This window comes from Choloepus didactylus, chromosome 2 (assembly GCF_015220235.1).
Source record: "Choloepus didactylus isolate mChoDid1 chromosome 2, mChoDid1.pri, whole genome shotgun sequence".
In the NCBI taxonomy this organism is placed as follows: Eukaryota; Metazoa; Chordata; class Mammalia; order Pilosa; family Megalonychidae; genus Choloepus; species Choloepus didactylus.
The window spans coordinates 216,055,947-216,073,783 of NC_051308.1; the positions used below are offsets into that span (position 1 = coordinate 216,055,947).

The 17,837-nt window shown below is 48.7% G+C and overlaps 1 protein-coding gene across 4 annotated transcripts in view; it reads left to right on the plus strand.

The window, feature by feature from the left end:
* The window catches only part of CSMD2 (CUB and Sushi multiple domains 2), a 646,653-nt gene that overhangs the window by 311,517 nt on the left and 317,299 nt on the right, over window positions 1–17,837 (plus strand). For 3 of the 4 annotated variants that reach the window (XM_037827786.1, XM_037827788.1, XM_037827787.1), the window contains exons 7-9: window positions 5,744–5,821; window positions 11,057–11,144; window positions 11,824–11,948. In XM_037827786.1, the coding sequence (XP_037683714.1) occupies window positions 5,744–5,821; window positions 11,057–11,144; window positions 11,824–11,948 (291 nt within the window). The remainder of the gene's footprint in view (window positions 1–5,743; window positions 5,822–11,056; window positions 11,145–11,823; window positions 11,949–17,837) is intronic. The other variant, XM_037827789.1, reaches the window with a different exon arrangement.

Below are 17,837 nucleotides of genomic sequence, written 5' to 3' on the forward strand. Positions count from 1 at the left end.
GGTAACCAAAGCATATCTGCAGAGCGGGTACCCTGGCAGCAAGGCAGGCCCTCAGCAGCAAGTGAGGGAGCAAGTGCAGGGTGTACCATCAACAGCTCTTTTTAAGGAGGAAGAGGAGAAGATCAGATTTCTGTTTTTAAAAGATCACCCTCTACAACAGCTTTTGATAGGTTAGTGGAGATGAATCAGTGAACAGTAATCCAAGCCAAAGAGGATGAATCTAGGGCATGAGTGGCTTAGAACATTGAAAGGAGGGTACACACTGGAGAAACTGTCTAGGGTTGTACAAACAGGATTTGGTGAAGGAGGAGGTGTTGGGGTGCAAAGGAGATGGTCTGTCCAGCAGCACAGCCACAGTGCTGGGGAGAGGGCAGTGAACAGGGTCAGTGGAGGGACCGGGATCCACTGAGATAGAAGAGGCTGCAGATTCCATCTACTTCTTGACTCCCAGAGCCTGAGAGACAGGTTAGGCCTCCCTCCCCTTTCTTCTCCCCTAACAGGTCCCTGTCTCCCGGTAGCTCAGCCCAATAACTCATGCTGCAGACTGGAGAGGCATTTGTATTGCCAGATTCTTCTAGCTGAATGTGTACCATGTGTCCCGCTAACCTTTACAGCAGTGGGGAAATGTCTTGTAATTAACCAGAATATAAAGGATAAATGGAGCAGCCTGGCAGTCTCCTGTAGTGATTATCATTTGGAGGAGATGAATGTACCTAGTAAGATCTCCATCAACTGGTTAAAGCCAGCACTCTTCTCTAGAGAGTCCTGACTTTGCTCACATGTAGTGCAACTGCATGCATGTGTGTATGCATTATATTTTGTATGCGAATATTCACAGTCATGTGTACACACGTGTATGAATGTGTGCTTGCGGGTGCGCCTGTTATAAATGCAGATGTATGTGTATCCATGGATATGTGCACATGCATGTGTGCATCAAGGGGTGTGCATTTGAGTGTGGCCAGAACCAGGGAGTCAGCCCCAGGCTGCATTGATGGTCCCATTTTAGAGACCAGCACTTCAGTGTGAGATCATTGGAACATGGCATTATGAATTTGTGACATTATATTACAAATGAATGGATGTATGGACAACATTAACAGATACATCCCAGAAATTCTCCAGGTCCATGTTGTCTGTCCATCTGCTAGATTTGTGCTTCCTTTCTGGCTGGATCTGTCAGTACTCCACTGTAGAGATCTAAAGGGGGACTTCCCTCGCTCTTGGACCTCTGTGCCCTGATTTGCCCCTGTCTGCTCAGCTAGTTCTTCTAGTGAGCTCACCTCGTGGCTGATTTCCCATAGTGCTTCATATTCCATGAGCTCTGGCCACCCCCCTGGTCAGACTGTTTAAAAGATAAATTAGCTCTATGTGATTCAGGGTGTGACTGCTTCCATGGGATTGCTCAGAAACTGAGGCCCAGGCAGACGGTGGAAGGGGTTTCTTGGTAGTAATGTCACTGGTGATATAGGCCTTGCCGGGAGCCTTACCCCACACCATGGTGTGGGCCAAGTGGGCCTGCATGTACACCTCCTCCCTGCTAGAAACTGTGCTGTGGGTAGGAGGGGCCCTGCCTAAGGAGCTGTGGCCCCTGAGTTTCCCAGACCAATGTGACGAGGACAGAATCCAGTCTATCCATGGATTCTGATATGCGTCCAGTGACTTTGTGGTACCCACAGGCAGCACGTATTAATTTAATACGTAAGTTAAGGACCCAGCTCACAGGACTGGTCACAAAATTAATACGTAAATTAAGGAGCCCGCACTAGCTTTGCAGGTTCCTTCTCATTCAGCTCTCATCATCCATCTTAAAGTAACTAGCAGGAATGAAACAGAGAAGTTAGTTCCTGCTTGGGAGGCGTGATGACGTCATCTGCCACTCAAAGTGGCCCCATGAATATTAAGCCCTGCTCTATCACATTAGACAGTCCTTTCTTGGGGAGGAACAAGTAGAGGGTGGACACAGGAATCAGAAGGATTCCTTCAGGGGGCCCCGAGTGGGGAGAGGAGCAGAAGACTCTTCCTTAATGGAAACTTGAAAAGAGAGGAAGAGGGACTCACCTGTAACCAGCTCTTCATATCTATCCAGATCCCATCGTCTCCCACCAGAAGTTACAAGGAAGATGCAAATAGCATTTGCCCCCAGGAATGACATCCATTGTGTGCCAGCCCCTTTCCTCAGCCCCTTCCTCTAGTGGACACCAGAACCCGAAACAAGGGGATTGTAAAGACTCTTACTTCTTGGCCAGGTGCCTGAGCCATCTCCGCAGACCCAACCTCAAATGGCTGCCCTGGGTCATGGAGCCCCCTATGCACCCCTGTCCCGGTGCTGTGTTATCAGGGAGAAGAGCTCAAACTGTTCCCACGGTGCCGGAGCTGCTCCTGTTCTCCTGGGGATGGTTGAATCGGCAGGATTTTTTTCCCCTGCTGCACTGTATCAGCCAGGCTTGAATAATGTATGTTTCCCTGCTAATGTCCTCGGTTTCATAATGGGTCCATGTTAGTGCTCACTGGACATTCTCCTGCTGGGTGCACATGAAGAGCAATGCACATTTATAAAAAGGGTTTGAATGCATGTTGGGAAACAGTGACTCTGTAGATGTAACCAAATTTTCTCAGGCATTCAGCTTAGGCAGTGACTTCCTGGGGGACAACCACTTGAAGAGTTTTTGATGTAGGCAAAGTGGGGTGACTGGGAGACTGCCCCCTTGTGCAGCTGATCACTGTGGGTTTTGGGTCTGGCATGTTACCTCCAGTACAGAGCAAGTCCCTGAAGGGCCTGAGCTAGGGAGGGGGCAGATGCTCAGGAAAGCTGACCATGTCCCTGGGGATTGCTTTGGGGGCAGTTCACAGGAGAAGCTCAGACTCTGCTGGAGAGCACAGTGCTTCTTGGCTTTTTCACCTACAGCAAATCACTTAAACCACTTTGAAACCTGATTATATTATTTATAAAGTAGGTGTGATAACTACCAGTTAAGGATGTCAAAAGGCCTAAATGAAGTGATTAGTGAGCGCTCTCTAAATACCAGGCACTACTGAAGATACAGCACTGAACGAAACAGACGGAAGTCCCTACTCTCGAGCAGCTGACATTCCAAGGGAGGTGACAGTAGACCAAACAACTAAGTAAGGGATATAATATGTTAGAAGGTTAGGAAGATAAAGTAGCAAAGGGGTTAGGGAGAACCAAGCAGGGTTAGAAGTGCAGTTTCAAATGGAGTGGTCAGGAAAGGCCCCAGTGAGGAAGGAGTGTTTGCACAAAGGCTTGACGGATACAAGGGAGCAAGTCGTATGGATATCTGGTGTGGTAGAGGGGAGCGCTTTGGGAACAGCCAGGCTGAAGTAGGCACATGCCTGGCATTTTGGGAGAACACTCGGGAGCCCCTGGTAATAGAGGAAAGTGGCTGAGGGTTCGAGGTTGAAGATGGGTTCAGCGTTCACAGGGAGGGCAGATTGTGTGGTCCATTTTAAAGACTTTGGCTTTTACTCCAGGAAATGGGCTACCTCTGCAGAGTTTTGAGCAGAGACCTAATATGTTATGTTTTAACAGAATCCCTCTGGCTCTTGGGTTGAGAACAGACTAGGTGGGAGTAAGGGTGCAAGATGGGAAGTCAGGATCCACTTGGACCAGCATGATAGGCATAGAGGTTGTGAGTAGTTTGATTTGGAATATATTTGTAAGGATTTGCTGATGGATCATATGTGGGTATGAGAAAAAGTTAAGTCAAGGATGCTGGTTTAAATAAAGAACTAGTAAGGCACTCAGCCTAGGGCCTGGCTCATAGGAAGTGCCTCATCATGGTTGATGTTACCATAAGCCTGAGCAGAGCTGAGTCAGCAGGAAGGGGCTGGCCAGGAGAGGACACATGCAGGGGAGCTGGAATTGGGCAGGTTATCCAAGGCACGAAACCTTACAGAAATAGGGTGAGGTTCTTGGAGGCCAGGAGAATGCTTTGGGGAACAGGGCAGTCAGACACACAGGAAGTTGATGAGTACAGAGCAATGGCCTTTGGAAATAGCATTCTGGCTCTGGCACCCTTTGGGTGCTGTTTGCCAAAGTCCTGAAGAGCTGTGGATTGGATTTACAGCAACAGGATCAAAGCCCAATTCAACCCAGCAGGCATGCACCTGAGCCAGGCTCCATCCCCCAGGGACCACGAGGACGTACCTCCCCTCACCCACAATAGCCCCAGCCTCTGCACATTTGTTCAAGCCGTTCCTTCATACCGTCACACACACATGAAAGGTATTCCTTTCCTCCATGCATCTCCAAATCCTAAGTCCGTAAAGCCTGATCTAAGGATCACCTCCTTGATCAAGCCCACACTGTTCTCTCCCAGTTCCTTCATTTGGTAGTTACAAAGCAACCACTATGTGCCAGGCACTTTCTAAGTGCTGGGGCTATAACAATGAACCAGACAGATGAGGATTCTGCTGTCATGGAGAGAGATAGGCAATAAACAAGGCAACAAATAAATAAGATGGGAACAGGTGGCTGGAGAGAGAAATCTGTGTGGTGTAGGGCCCTGGAAAGAGCTTAGTATTTTGAGGCAGGCTTCAAACCCTAATGCTACCACAAGTTGCTTAACTTCTTTGGGACTCACTTTCCTCATCTGTAAAATGGGATAATAATAGCTACCTCATAGGTTTATGTTTTAGTTATAAAACATGTCAGTAAAGTACGGAGCAAGGTGTGTGGCAATAAATGTCAGTCCTCCCACCAACTCTTCAAATCCCCCCTCCTTTACACTTGATTCCATGCTGTCTCACTTTAGATGTTACCTTGGCCTAGAACTCCTCAAATACACATAGGTATTGGGCCTTGGACAGCCCGGCCACTTCCAGACCTCTCCTACTTGGCAGCGGAGAGACCCTGGAGGAGCCCTGGTCTATCACTTAACAATTGCCACAAAAATGCTGCATAAAAATTCACCCCCAAATTTAGTGGCTCACAAAAAGGAAAAAAAATCTCATAGATTTGCAGGTCATCTGAGGATCAGCCTATCTTGGTGGGACCTGCTCCCATGCCTGGGTAGGTCAGCTGATCTAGGCTGGACTCAGCTCTGCTCTACATTTCTCACATCCCTCCTGGGACCAGCCATGTCTTCTCACAAGGATGACAGTGATGCAAGAGGGCAAACCTAACTGAGCAGTTGCTTTTCAAGGCTTTGGACTTGTCAAGCCCTTCAGATTTCCAGTGGCCAAAACCCAAGTCAAGGAGTGGGGAAATATATTCTACATCTTTAATGGGAGGAACTGCCAAATCACATTACAGATGGGGTGGATACAGGGAGGGGTGGAAAGTTGGGGAAACCTGGTCAGGGCTGGTTCAGAAATTGGGCAGGGCTGAACTTGTAGGGAGCAGAACTGCAGAGGTGGGCTGCAGTTAGGAGCAGGTTAGATGCTCCAGAAGATTTGCTGAGCAGTAGGTTAGATTCAGTAGCTCTAATAATGGAAGCCCAGACACCTCCAAGAGGCCAGTGGAGGAGTCCCAGAGCCCCTCAAAGCATGCCAGATGGGAAGCCACCTCCTCTCCCCACCCCAGAAGGCCTGCCTGGTGGAAGCTCTTCCTCCAGGTCTGAGATTCTCCTGGACTTGGAAATTGGTGTGTCCCTGCCCAGAGGAGCTCCTGGCTTTTATCCACCATGGAATGTCCCAAGCCAAGAGAAGGGAATCATTCGGCGGGATCCCAGTCACTGGTCACAGACAAGTCAAACCCTTTTTCCTCTTACTTCCTCTCTAGTCAAGAAGCAAATCGAGTTGAAATCTCGAGGTGTGAAGCTGATGCCCAGCAAAGACAACAGCCAGAAGACATCTGTGTGTAAGTGTCCGCCTGCCTGCCGGCCGGGCCTCTCACTTGAACTCAGACCCGCCGGCGCGTGACATGGTGACGCGGGAAGTCAGATGATGCTGTGATAATTGCCCCTCAACCCTGCTTCCCTGCGTCCCAGGCTCTGCGCGTGCACATGCTGACGGTGGATGGCCAGGGGCCTGTCCTTTGCCTTCTCCTCCTCCCATGCCCCTCCTTTTTCCTTTCTCCCTCACTTTCCATTCTAACTGCACCCCAGGGAGTCATCACTGCTACATTTCTCTCTTTATTTTTTCCTTTTGAATCACTTCCACCTGCTAAGGCAGTCCTTTTCCTGGCTCCTCTTCTGGGAGTCAGTAATCTTGGGCTGGGGTCTTGGGGGCTGCAGCATCCCAATCCTGTCTCCCAAGGCCAGACTGGGAAGGGGAGGGAGGGAAAGGCCCCCTTCAGGCCTAGCAACCTCCAGGGCTCCCTGGATCTGGCTGGACAAAGAAGAGAGGACTGGAGTGTAGGGGGTCCTGCCTCAGTGGGGCAGTGATGGGGGCTCCCTGCTCAGGCAAGGGAAGGTTATCTCCATGGACACATGTTCCTGCTACCAGCGTTTGTTAGAGTAAAAGGGGTCCAGTGCTGGGTAGCGCTCTGGAATGTCACCCCAGAAACACCTGGTGGGAGCCTGTGCTAAAGGGCATCTGAGAAGGGGTCAGGAAGGGGTGTGGGAAGGTTCTGGGCCTCCCCAGAGGGCAGGACAGGAAAGCAGAAGAAGTTTTTCCAAGAAACCCTCCATTGTCATTCTGGAGGAAGTATAGGGAGCTTTCCTCAGTCCTCCCAAATGACTGATCTCCTGGTTTTACCCTCTCCTTCCCTTCTTTTGACCTCTCCTTGCCTCTCATCTCCTTTTATTCTCTGCCTCTACTTTGTTCTCCCTCTTTCCACTTTTCTCTCCATCCTCCTTCCTCACCCTCTCTGCTTTCCCCTCCTTCTCTCCCTCCTTCCCTTTCTGTGCCTGCATAACTCCTCCCTCCCCAACCCCTCCTTGCATCTTCTCACTTCTCTAGAGATGCTAGAAGTGCTTACTGAGGAGAAATGGAGAGCAGCCGGAGCTTGTTCTAAGCTCTGTCCTGATGGATGGGGTGGGGAGTGGGGCTGGGGAGGAGACCCAGACTGAAATGGACATGGGGGGTCTCAAGTCCTCTGACTGGAGATGGGGCACTGCTGGCTGTTGGGTACAGCCAGGGACAGTGTCTCTAGACAGCCGGCCCCGAGGGGCCTGGGTGGCAGAGGGCAGCCAGGAGACCCTGTGGGCTTCTGAGCTTTACTAGAGAGCTGGGGATCAGGCACAGGCCAGGCATCTGCAGAGAAGGTGAGAAGCCTGGCCCTGGGCCCCACAGACTCTTTCTTTCCATAGCCACAGGAGATCTGATGCACCGATGCAGACGTGGTTTAATCTCAGTCTTTACCCTAGAGCCATGGCCATAATTTATGGAAATACTCCTTAGCTAGGAGACTGAGTTTTTATCCAGTTATGTCCTTGGTAGCTGTGAAACCCCAGGCATAACCTCTCAGTTTCACATCTGTAGCATGGGGTGCAAACCCTTACCCTACTTTTCTCCAAGAAGTGCTGTTGGATCTAAGAGGGGCCTTCTTGACCTAGGACTTTAGGAGGTCCATGAGCTTCTGAAAAATTACATGTGAAGTCTGGGTATATTTTTCCAGGGGGAAGGTCCATGGTTTTCATTAGCTACTCGGAGATGTCCGGAACTCCCCCAGAAAGGTGAAGGAACCTATTCTCATGAAATAGTACACAGGCTCTTTGAAAAACTATACAGCGCTCTACCAACAAGGTACTGGTCTCCGTCCTAAGATTTCCCCAGGAGGAAGGGGTCTGCGACTCAAGCCACCACAGAGGCAGGTATGCCAGGTGTCTGCAGGTGTCTGCCCCATTCTACTTCTGGCCAAATTCCCTGTGGACAGGGAACCTCCTGAACTTCAGGATGGCGTGGACCCCCTTCACTTCTCCTCGAGCCCACTTACTGCCTTCCCCGGACAGTCCATGGGTATCTTCGGGCCTGACCACCTCCAGGTCTTGCCTTCCTTCACTTGGGTCAAAGCTGTTGCATTCCTGAGCATGTCCTGCCATAGGGGACCTCGTGGGGTGACAGTAAGTTGACTCTTACTTTTCTTCCCTTTGTAGCCAACAGCAAATTAATGCTATGAACAAAAACAGCTGGTTTTGAATAGGCAGTAAAGGCTGAAATTAAGAAAAAAAGGGAGAGCATCAGTAATTTAGACAGTAAACTGTTCACTGAGATTTACATTTGCCTGTTTTCTGGGGAATCTTGAAAGTTCACATGGGAATGTTGAGACCTGCTCAGTCCTCCGCTGCAAAGAGGGCACTGGAGGGTGTGAGCTGCATCACTGGCTGCGTCTGTAACCTTGTGGATGGTGCCTAAGCCTCAATTTGGTCTGGCTGGTTAAAGAAGGCAGTGGGATCTGCTCTGGATGTCAGGACCTGTAGTTCTGGGTGGGCTTTGCATTGGCTCTCCTCTCTGGCCCCATCTTCATCTGTCTGCTTTCTGCTCTGTCTGCCTCCTGGGTGGCATCAATATCAAATGAGAGGTCAAGAGAAGGAGGCAGGAAATTGCTGTATTTTCTGAATATGGTACCAGGGATCTGTGTGGTTTCTGTGCAGTGGTTGGCAGGGACTTTGGGAAGGATGTGGCACATGGGCAGGTGAAGTAGGCAGGATCTAAAGAAGGTGAGCACTTAGCTTAGAAGTCTGCAGTAGAGAAGGATCACGGTGTGGCTGTAAGGAGCTGACTGACCAATAGATAAACCAGCCCACAGTGCTCAGGACTGTCTTCCTCACCTCCTTGGAAGGGAGCCTCCTTTCTCCTTTCATCTCCCCTGGGATATCCTGGAAGCCCCAGGTGTCTTCTCCTTGGAGTATTTCCTCCCCATTACTTGCAAAACACTGAGGCTCCCAGGAGACAGGATGCAAACTTACTCTGCTTTGGGGGATGGGATGTCCATCTCACCGCCCCAGCCTGAAGGGTCCTGGACTGGTGGGAATAGAACAGTGACTGATAAGTTCAGGGTGGGTAGAGGCTTGGCAAGAAAGGGGATGGGAGTAGGTGACCAGCGTCCAGCACTTTAAGGACGATGCTTTAACCTGGCAATGTGGAATGCTGGAGAAAGGAAGGCTTCCCATCAGGCCTCAAACTCATGGCCACACAACCAAGAGGGTGCCCCGTGTCTGGCTTGAGCATGTAGTCTGTCCGAATGCCCAGGTTCCTTTGGCCAGCCACAGCTGGGGTACCTGGAGGTTTGAACAGAGTCTACACCAGGCTTCTGACTATAAAGACATGCTTCAGACTCAGCAAGTCTGAAATGAGACCACCCCCCACCCCCCACCGCCCCCGTTCCCTACTTCCATCTCATCACCTATATCTTCTCAGGTATCCAGGCCTGGGGCATCCCCACCTCCCTCTCCCCCAGGCCCTAGTCCTCCATGAGCCTGGGGGATTCTTTCTTTGCCATGTCACCCATGTCCATTCCCACTACCTCGTGTTCGTCCCCACTACCAGGCTGTCGTTGTCCTGGATGATCACAAAACTTCCTAACTCTTCTCACAGTAACCAGCCTCCCCCTAAGCATTGCAGATGGGCCATGCCATATTCCCACTCAGAATGCTTCCGTGGCTCCCACTGTTTTCAGGATCAGACTCAAACCCCTTAGAAGTCTGGCCTCTGATAGCTCACCTTCTTCTCTTCCTTGTCACTCATCCTCCTCCCTCCTACTCCGACCACACTGGACAACCCCCAGTTCCCTGCCCATGGTTCCCACCTTGCTCCCTGTGCTCGCGTCTCTGCCTGAAATAACACTGCCCTGTCTCCATGTGTCAAAATCCTACTGTCTCAGAAGGGCCATGCTAAATGCCACCTCTTCCCAACAGCCCTTGACGTCTCTCCCAGCAATATGACAGCTGAACATCCTTGCGGCTGCATTCTTCATTTGACATGTCACCTGCACCATCACAGTTGAGCAGTTCGGGGCCATGTTCATGTCCTCACTTGACTGGGAGCTCCTGAGGACAGTGGTCAGATCTGACTGCCCTTGACATCCCCCATGGTACCTGAAATAGGGCCTTGTACACAACAGGTGCTCAATTAATACTTGTGTGTGCCCACATGAGAGAATGAGTGAGTGGATAAGCGAACAATGAAGTATTTTTCTTGCGTTGCAGAACACTGAATGGGGAGGGAAATGGGCAAGCTCAGGGAACATGGCTCCAGAACTCCCTTCAGTTCCTCTAGTTTAGAGGTTGCCCTTAGCAACATTGGATTGGTGCATCCTTGGACGGAACTCCTCTCCACCAGGCTGTCTGCCTGGCTCCAGCCTCTGGTCACCCCCAAAGCCAGGAATCCAAAGGTGTGAGTGGGTTCCAGCCTCGTCAGTACTGGAGCATCCTGAGAACAATGAGCAGGCAGGGCTGGAAAACTAACTTCACATGTATCCGCCGCTCCCTGCAAAGCTTCTCCTGTAGCTGAGCTGACTGTGTGTGTGGATTTTGTAAAGGGGACTCTGGTGTTGGCAAGTGTCAGAGCATCCTGCCACCTGTCCAGAGCCACCAGAAGCACCATCACTGCTCTGTGCCCTTGGCTTGTGGCAGTGGGCGGGAGGTGCCCTGCCTACTGCTTCCTCTGGTTTGGGAGGTGAGATGGGAAGAGGTTTCTCAGCAGAAATGTCCATGTTGGGGCTAAAGTCCTTGTGTTGAACTTCAGACTGAAGCTTTCTCTTACATTTCTTTACCGTTTCTGATCATGCATCCACCTTTTCTTTCACTTTCTTTGAGTCATTTCTCCATGTGGGGCTGAGATTGGTGGGGGTGGGGAGGTGGGGACCTCATCTCACCTAGAGTCACCGTCCCTGGATCTGAAGCGCAGGGTGGGGTGATCACTGGGGCCACGGATGTTCCACTTCTGCTGGGGTGGGATGAGGGAACCGGGTGGGTATTTCGGTGCAGGGTACCTGCCTCTGAGCCCACACGCTCTTGATGAATTTCGCCTGGACTTTGCTCACAAAGGAATTTGTCAAAAGCAGCTCCCCACATGGCACACTCAGGAAATCCCAGCCCACCAGGGCCCAGCCACCCCCACGAGGCCGGGCCTTGCTCTGCCTCTGCCCCAGCTGGTACCTTCCTGTGACTCTCCATCTCTGTATGTGCTATTTTTTTTTTTTGCCTTGTAGTAACTCAGGTTGGTGTGTCCCAAGGGCATAATATGTGTCCAGACCCTGGCATACCCGAAAGGGGCAAAAGACTAGGCTCGGATTTCAGGTAAGATCTGTATGGGAATCTTCTAGATGTGTGAAGGGTGGGCAGCCTGGTTGGGGGGAAGGCAGGGGCTGGCTTTCCTGGAGGTACCTGGAGTAGAGGGTGGTACAGATGCAGGAGCAGACACTTCCTGGGGCATTCTATTCTGGTTCATTCCTGAGACCATGCCCTAAGCGGGGCCTGTGGGCTGTCAATATTGTCCCAAAAACCCAGGTCACAAAGGGCTGCCACCATCAGCCGTGACATGCCAGCAGGCAGCTCATGCCACCGATAACGTAGGAGACCCTAATGCCCTGAGACGGTGCATTTTGCAATGCTTCTAACTATCAAGGCATCTTCCCATCATCCATTTATGTGAAAGTTTATGGGTATCATCCACCCACTCTTAGCTGCCCTAATTGATACTTATCTCAGAGGGTTGCTGTTTTGCTAACAGCGTCACCTTTTAACTCAATGCTAAAGCCATTAAATTGTAAAACAAACAAACAAACAAACAAAAACAGAAGAAGAAGAGCAGACTTTCTAATGGGGATTTTAACTGATAAAAAGGGGAGCAAAGGTTAAGGGCCAGAAGGAGAAAAAAAAAGTTCAATGTGGTCCTTCTTTGTGAAACCAGGAAGGACTCGGGGTGGGGCCATGGAAGGCTCAGGGTTGAAGCTCACAGACCTGCCTTGTCTCTCAGGTTAGGATCCAGCGTCCAGTTCACCTGCAACGAGGGCTATGACCTGCAAGGGTCCAAGCGGATCACCTGCATGAAAGTGAGCGACATGTTTGCGGCCTGGAGCGACCACAGGCCGGTGTGCCGAGGTGAGGGTGCCCCTGGGCAGGGAGACCACCCAGAACCCTTGGCTGGGCATGGAGGACAGAGGGCAGCCCCACGAGACCCAGACTGACCTCACCCCCTTCCCTTGCAGTTCCCTGGGCCTCGGTTTCTGCACTGATGTATTCATTAACTTATATTCCTTTAGCTCCTCCTCTGTCTCCAGGCCTAGACTGGATCAGGGGACACAGAGATGGAGAAGACAGACCTGGTCCCTGCCCAGTGTGGACCTTGCATTCTTACACAAGAGGCATCTAGGAAGCGGGTCACTAGCTCATAGCACGGACTTATCACAGTGAAATCTGGACAGGAAGGAAAGTCACCTTTTATTTGTCGCCTTGAATCCCTCCATTATAAAACATGCACATCTTGAACCCTTGCTCTCCAAGCCCTTGCTTCTCTCCCCTCTCTGCAATAAACAGACTAGTTGTGTCTGATAGAAGAATGCTGTACTCTCAGCTACTTAGCAGGGTGTGCACCAGGGCTTCTCTATGGGATTCATCTAATCCCACACCTGGGGCTCGTGTTCTCAAAGGCCCTGCCACCCACATTCTCAGGTTTCAACTGAGCCAGACTGAGCTGGCTTAGGCCTACCCCCCAAATCATCCTAAAATATCGGACCTGAGTACACGCCTTCTCTGGGACAGGACAGCCCCTGACCTCATCCCCCAGGACATCAGCAAAGCGAGCCCTGAGCTCCAAGCCATTAGCTGGCCTTTGATTTGCTTCGCTCTGTTTTCTTCTCTCCTCTTCCATTGCTTGAGCCCATGACCAAGACCCCGAGTCCTTGGAACCAGAGTAACAATAACCCTGGAGTTTATAAACAAAGCCATCGGCTGCCCTTTGAGTGCCCCTTTGAAGGAGCATGTATATTGCCAACTATAGCATTACATTCTGGATCCTTTGGGTTTAAGAAGGAGATTCTTTGCCTCATTTAAGGCATCGCATCAAGATGACATTCATGCAGAGTGAGATGGGTATGAGAAAAAGAACTTAGATCGTTATTACGCTGAAAAAGGGACAAAGCATGAGCTGGAGCCACCCCCCCCCACCCCCCACCATCACCCCCGTTTTTCAATGTGTTAAGTAACCTGGAAGAGGGTCATAAAAATATCTTTCAAACAAGACTTACATTTATTCATCCTCACTCAACTTTAAGATGGTCATGATCCACGATTTATAATGCACTTTGCATTTCCATTGATTTTAGCAATGTTATTTCAAAGATTCTATATAGCAAGCAAAAGAAGAATGTTTAGGTACAACTCTCAGCTTTGCCAACAGCTAGACATGGGCACTTTGGCACCTATTTTCCCTGGGCCTATTTCCTTACCTGTCGGTGTAGATAACTGTACCTACCTAATCCATCTTCTGTTTAATGTGAAAGTCAAATGGAGTTGTGGATGTGGAAATACTTCATGAATTGGCAAGTGCTGGGCAGGAAAACAAATGTCCTTGTGCTAGAATACATAAGCTCCATAGGGCAAAGACTTCTGTTTCTTTCACTGTCTAGAACAGGGCCTGGCACACAGTAGGTGCTCAATAATATGTGTTGAATGAATGAATGATTGTACAGCACACTGCTCCATTCCAGGGAGCCAAGACATTCACTATATGGAGAGGGATAGAATTAGGAAGTCCCTTTGCCCATCTGTCGTTTCAAAAGTCCTTTTGAGAAGCCAGAATAATGGTGCCTTCTGATCTCTTGCCCAAGATCTTTTCATTGGGAGAAGGTTGTTCTCTTAGTGATTGTGGTTGTTTACGTGAATATGTCCAGGGTGGGGAAAGGCTGGTGTTTTGGAAAGAAGTTCACAGTCAAGAAACATGTCCATATTTTTCTACAGATGTGCCAGTTGCCCCATTCAAGCCATTTCCAGTGATTTTGATCCACTGGACTCTGAATTACACTTTTCCACCTCCATTATGTCATTCAATCCTCTGCCCCTGTGAAGGGGGTGGAGGAGAATCCTGGAAAGCTGAGTCAGGCATAACTGGGTTAAAATCCAGGCATTGTCACTGTGAGGTCTAGAAGAGGCGATGAGATCCTCGTTTAGAAACGGTCTCAGCATGTCTTTGAGGCCTGTGTGCACATGTGTTTAGTTTAAACTGCTGAATGCTTTTGGGACATAGCTTCCCCAAGCCCCAGAGCAAGCCCTCGGCACCCAGTGGCTGCGTGTTCTTTAGGAGCTCGTTTCCTTGCTCTCTTGACCAATTGTATTCCACTTGCACAGTTTTTGAGAGCCACGTAGACTTTGATCCAACTCACAACTCTGTCCCCTATTAGCTTGGTGGTCTCGGGCATGTTCTTTCCTCTTTTTGAGCTGCAGGGCCCTCATCTCTAAACTGGGAAACCAACCTCCCACCATGTAGTGATTATGAAATTTAAATCAACCAGTTTATATTGAGTGACCAACACCATATCTGGTAGAGATTAGATTCTCAGAGCAGGTTAATGTTCTTGGCTTTCTCCCCTCTTTTTCCCTCTCCCTTAAGTCATTGCGAGGGAGATAGGCGGAAGGCCAAGGCTTCTGGGTAGGGTTGGGATGATCCGTCCTGGGCTTCCCTAAAAGCCAAGGGCTGAGATAAATATCAGATTCATGGGTCCTTTGATTTGGGCAGTTATGAAGATTTCTCTTTTTATATCTTTTGCTTTAATTAATCAGAGTTGCTATTCTAATTGTGATTTTTAGGAGAGTTTATGTGAACCCCCACTTTAAGAAAAAGCAAAAGGTACAAACTTTAAATTCCAACATCACACCACAAAAAAGTGGCTTACTCAAAGATCACATCCTAAGAAGAATTTGCCACTATGCATAGTGGTGTTATTTTTCCTCTAATGCGTTTAAAATATGATTTGATTTTAAATATTCATTTTCCACACAATTAATTCTACTAAAACACAGAGACTGGCAAATAATAGGTTCTCAGCAAATGTTTGAGGACCACCTAAATGAACCAGTGATTGAAATGAGTGAACAATACAGGACTCTGTCCACATTTTGGAATTTGAAATTAAATATTCACCAGGCTTCCTTCTTTTCCTCCCACCAGAAGAAATAAGCTTCTGATTTGGATCCTAGAAAATCTTGATTGTCCGAGGGAGATTGAGAACAATGTGAACCATGGTTATACTGACTCTTTTCAGCCCCAGATGGAGGCAGAGAGGTGTGGTGTAGAGTTCATCAGTCTGATTTTACATATGGAGTCCAATATTTAATATTAAGGTTCTGCTGAGGCCCAATAAATAAAATAGATACAAGTGAGAATCTCTGACTGAAGCAGGGACAGGGGATTTGGGATTGCCCCCTTCCTCACCACTCTAAGCACCCTCTAAGCCATCTCCAAGGAACCCCCATTTGTAAACCATAGTATAGTGAAGAGGACCAAACTGACAGTCAGGAGACCCGGTTTCTTGTGACCCCAAGTTGGCAGAGGGAGGACAGAGACTGAGTACACAGCCCCAGATGAGATACTTCAGTACTTATTCACAAAGTACATAAATAACTCAAAGATAATTAACAACAAATCATATATCAGAAATACTCGTATTTCTCGGGTATGTTTTTTTCTCTGCTGTTTAGAATAAAGACCTTTCTGAAGGCTGTAACTCGGGCCTCAGAGAACCAAGTTCAAGCTCCAGCTTTGCTGTTAACAAACCACATGGCTCAGGGCAAATCACTGAAATGCTCTGAATCTTCTTCCTTGTCTGTAAGATAGGAGTTCAACATGGGAAACATGGTACAAACCAGACTGCATTAAATACTATAATAATTATATGATAATTATGGGTGATTGTCTTCCTTCTTGGTGGCCTATACTGGATCAGGTTCCTGAGCCCACTCCTTAAACACTCATGTTTTCCAGAGTTCTGTTTTCATCTCCTCTCCTCCTCTCCCTCCCCTCTTGTCCCCTCCCCTCCCCTCCCCTCTCCTCTCCTCTCCTCTCCTCTCCTCTCCTCTCTTCTCCTCTTCTCTATTTCTTCTCCCTAGATGTTGCACTGATTATACTAGAATACATCTCCCTCTCCTTGCTCCAGCCTGTGCATATCCCAAGTCCCTTATCTCTATATGGTAGCGATAAAGCTCCCACTTATTAAGCTGTTTATACTTGTATAAAGCACTGCGCTACGCATTTTTCATAATTTCTTTATAAGGAAAATGGCAATAACCTTATTTTATGTTTAGCTAAAGTTATGTATGGTCAGCTAACTTGTCCAAGGGCACAAAGCTAACTGGTTGAGCCGGAATTCAAACCTTGACTCTAAAGGCTGTATCCTACTGCTCCTTGAAAATTGCACCTGGAAATCCTTCAGAGTCGGTATATTGTACAGAACCACACAAAGCCACTTCTCCTCCTCCTCCCTTTTTGAGCAACTTGTAATTTTTATATCATTTAAAACTTACAGAAAAGTTGTAGGAAATATGCAGAGATTTACCCAGATTCAAACAACTACTTTTAAGGAATGCATGGATGAGAAGGAAGCTGGAAAAGATTGGCCAGAGAGATAGGAGAAAAACCAAGTGGTATCGTGGAAGGTGTTCCAGTTTGCTAATGCTGCCATTATGCAAAATACCAGAAATGGATTGCCTTTTGTAAACGGGGTTTATTTGGTTGCAAATTTGTAGTCCTAAGGCCATAAAAGTGTCCAAACTAAGGCATCAACAAGAAGATACTATCCTTCACTGAGAAACAGTCAGTGGCGGCGGAACGACTCTGTCAGCTGGGAAGGCACGTGGCTGTGTCTGCTGGTCCTGGATTGTGTTTCAGCTCCTCTCTCTCAGCTCCTGTGCATCCTTGCTTCTTTCTCCCAGGACATTTCTCTCTAAGCATCTGAGGGTCCTCTCTTAGCTTCTCCAGGGCAAACTTGGGGCCTCATCTCTTAGCGTAGCATCTCCAAATGTCCTTCTGTCCACAACTCCAAGTATCTCTTCACATCTCTGTTGGCTCCTGTTCCTCTTAAAGGACTCCAGTGATCTAATTAAGACCCATCCTGAATGGGCGGTCACATCTTCATGGAAATATCTAATCAGAATGTTTCATCTATGGTTGGATGAGTCACATCTCCATGGAAACCACCTAATCCAAATATCCCACAAGATTGGATTAAAACATGGCTTTTGTGGAGGACATAATATATCCAAACTAGCACATTCATCCACTGGACCCCAAAAAGACATGTTCTTTCCATATAAAAAATTCATTCATTCCGTCACAATATCACAAAAGCCTAAATCATTTTAGTAACAATAGATAAATACAAGGTCTTAATAAAATCAGTTACAGGCATGGTTTGTCCTAAGGCAGAATTCCCCTCTGGCTGTGCACCTGTGAAACTCAGAACAAGTTATCTGCTGCCAATATACAAAGGAGGGACAGTCATAGGATAAATGTTCCCATTGCCATAGGGAGATATTGAAAGAAAACAGGGTTCAAAGTACCAGAACAGTTCCTAAAACCTGCAGGGCAAACTTCATTAGATTTCAAAGTCTAAGAGTCATTTACAGAATGATGTTTTTATCCTTGGGGCTTGAGACAGTGGCAGTCCCACGCTTTCCAAGGGCCTTTGCAACAGACCTTTTCTCTCCAAAGGCTGGGGTGATTGCTCCAACATATCCACACACTGGGGAGACCACCTTCTTCTCAGCCCCACCCTCCTCAAGTATCGGGGTGCCACCTAGACTCGGCCTCTCCGGGGCAAAGGCTCTCCCCTCTCCGAACAGTGTGGTGGTGGCCAGGCTCTCCTCAATCTCCAGGTAATGTGCTTCACCCTCTCTGAGCCCTGGGGTGGCAGGACTCCTCCTGAGTATCTAGACAGAAGGCCCGCCCTCTGCCTCTGGGGCAAACTCACCCTTTCCCTGTGCATGGGTTGCTCTGCT